The sequence below is a fragment of the Myotis yumanensis genome, unplaced genomic scaffold, assembly GCF_028538775.1.
Source record: "Myotis yumanensis isolate MYYU_CA2020_CCGP unplaced genomic scaffold, mMyoYum1.0.hap1 SCAF_2, whole genome shotgun sequence".
NCBI lineage: Eukaryota > Metazoa > Chordata > Mammalia > Chiroptera > Vespertilionidae > Myotis > Myotis yumanensis.
In genome coordinates, this window is record NW_027223753.1 from 214120861 (window position 1) to 214122966 (window position 2106).

Genomic DNA, 2106 nt, shown 5'->3' on the forward strand with positions numbered 1-2106 from the left:
TGAACTGTTGGTTTAGGACGGTCATGGTCATTGATGATCGGCTTTCGGTGGGCTGAGCGCGTCTCATTGCCATTGCCGGAGGGTCTCTATGGATGAGGGACGTTTGGGGAGAGCAGGAGGCAACTGAAGACCGCCCACAAGCAGCATTACAATGTCCAAGTAGTAAACACACGGAACGACTGTGTTTTAAAATAACTGTTTATTGTTGCTGGTATTAGATGTCTCTCTCCCCTTCCCCCTCCTCCCAGCCCCCCCCCCCACTACCCTGTTGCCCGTGTCCATGGGCTGTGCATGTGAGTATATATATTCTTTGCTTTATCTCCTCTCTGCCCCCAACCCCACGTGGAGGGGTGTCAGTCTGTCCCGCGCCTCCCAGCTTCGGGTCTCATTTCACATCTAATATCTTAAAAACATTAAAGACATCATTTGCGAGCGCTCCAACAGCCCTCTTCTCGGCCGCTCTCGTTCCCATTCTTGGTTCTTGCTTGATCGACCCCTCTTCCCTCCTCCCCCCTTCTCCCTGTCCCCCCGCCACGCGCCTCGCGTGACGCAGCCCACGTGCGGGCTCCGTGCAGCCGTTGGAGCGGGGCGGGGAGATGGCGGAGCGGGGCGGGGAGATGGCGGAGCGGGGCCGGGAGGTGGCGGAGCGGGGCCGGGAGATGGCGGAGCGGGGCCGGGAGGTGGCGGAGCGGGGCCGGGAGGTGGCGGAGTGGGGCCGGGAGGTGGCGGAGCGGCTCTCCCCCGCAGGGCCCGCGGGCCCGGTGTGCGCCTTACTGTTCAGGAGGCCCGGGCGGAGAGGGCCCGCGGGCCGCAGGCAGCGCGGGGTCGGGGACCCAGAGCCGGGGGACAGCGGCGACGAGGACGAGGGCAGCTGCGTGGTCCGCCCGGGCGGGAAGCGGGCCGCCCGCGGGCCCCTGGTCCAGAAGACGCGCGGCGGGCCCCGCAGGGCGGCGGCGGAGGAGGAAGAGGAGGAGGAGGAGAGCGGGGCCGCCCGCGTGGTCTACAAGTCCACCCGCTCCGCGAAGCCCGTGGGGCCCGAGGACATGGGGGCGACCGCGGTGTCCGAGCCGGACCCCGAGGAGGAGCGGGCCGCCTCCGCGCGCGGCCGGGAGCGCCGGGAGGAGCCGCGGGCCGGGGCGCACGGCCCGATCTACCGGGGCCTCCCGCCGCCCAGGGACGCGCGCGTGGGCCCCGGTGCGCGGGGCCTGGGGCGCGTGGGCCCCCTGCGCGCGCCCGAGCACCTGCGCGCCACCGTGCGCTGGGACTACCAGCCCGACCTGTGCAAGGACTTCAAGGAGACGGGCTTCTGCGGCTTCGGCGACAGCTGCAAGTTCCTGCACGACCGCTCGGACTACAAGCACGGCTGGCAGATCGCGCGGGAGCTGGCCGAGGGCCGCTACGGCGCCGCCGAGGCCGAGAGCTACGAGGTGGGCGGCGAGGGCCCGGCGGTGCCGGTCGGCTGCCCCCTGTGCCGCCAGCCCTTCCGCAGCCCCGTGGTCACCCGCTGCCGCCACTGCTTCTGCGAGCGCTGCGCCCTGGAGCGCTACCGGGCCACCCCGCGCTGCTACGTCTGCGACCGGCCGACCCACGGCGTCTTCAACCCCGCGAAGGAGCTGCTGGCCAAGCTGCAGAGGCGCCCGGCGGCGGCGGCAGAGGACGGGGAGGCGACGGAGGGGCCGGCAGGCGGGGGCGGAGGGTCCCGGAGAGATGGCCCGTGAGAGCCTCGGGAGGTCTGGCCGCGCCGAAAGCAGAAAACGCCCTCCTCCCCTCCCGGGCCACAGCCACAAAGACCCTGGACACGATGCCACCAGGAACCGGATGCGATGAAGAAAAGGGCTGAGGTTTGCACAGAAACTGACCAAGTCCACACACCCACGACTCTGCACCCCTGACTCATGCTGGCTCATGGTTTTTGGCCTTTGAGACCTCTCAGTCCTTCACCCTCGGGGATGGGGTTTTGAAGGGACAGCTTCCAGCTCTCCTTGCGCGAGGCCCTGCAGTGAAGCGACCGGAATTCCTCCACTGCACACAACAGCAAGAACAAACAAAACCCCAAAGCACACAAAAGAGAACAACACGGTCGTTTGATGGATTTCAACTTTGTTT

The 2106-nt window shown here is 68.0% G+C and overlaps 1 protein-coding gene across 1 annotated transcript; it reads left to right on the top strand.

Annotated features, from left to right (window-relative positions):
• Nucleotides 1-596: 596 nt before the first annotated feature.
• Nucleotides 597-1718, top strand: LOC139002719 (E3 ubiquitin-protein ligase RNF113A-like). The gene has a single exon (XM_070403793.1). It carries the CDS (start codon nt 597-599, stop codon nt 1716-1718), a length of 1122 nt encoding a protein of 373 aa, XP_070259894.1.
• Nucleotides 1719-2106: the final 388 nt, after the last annotated feature.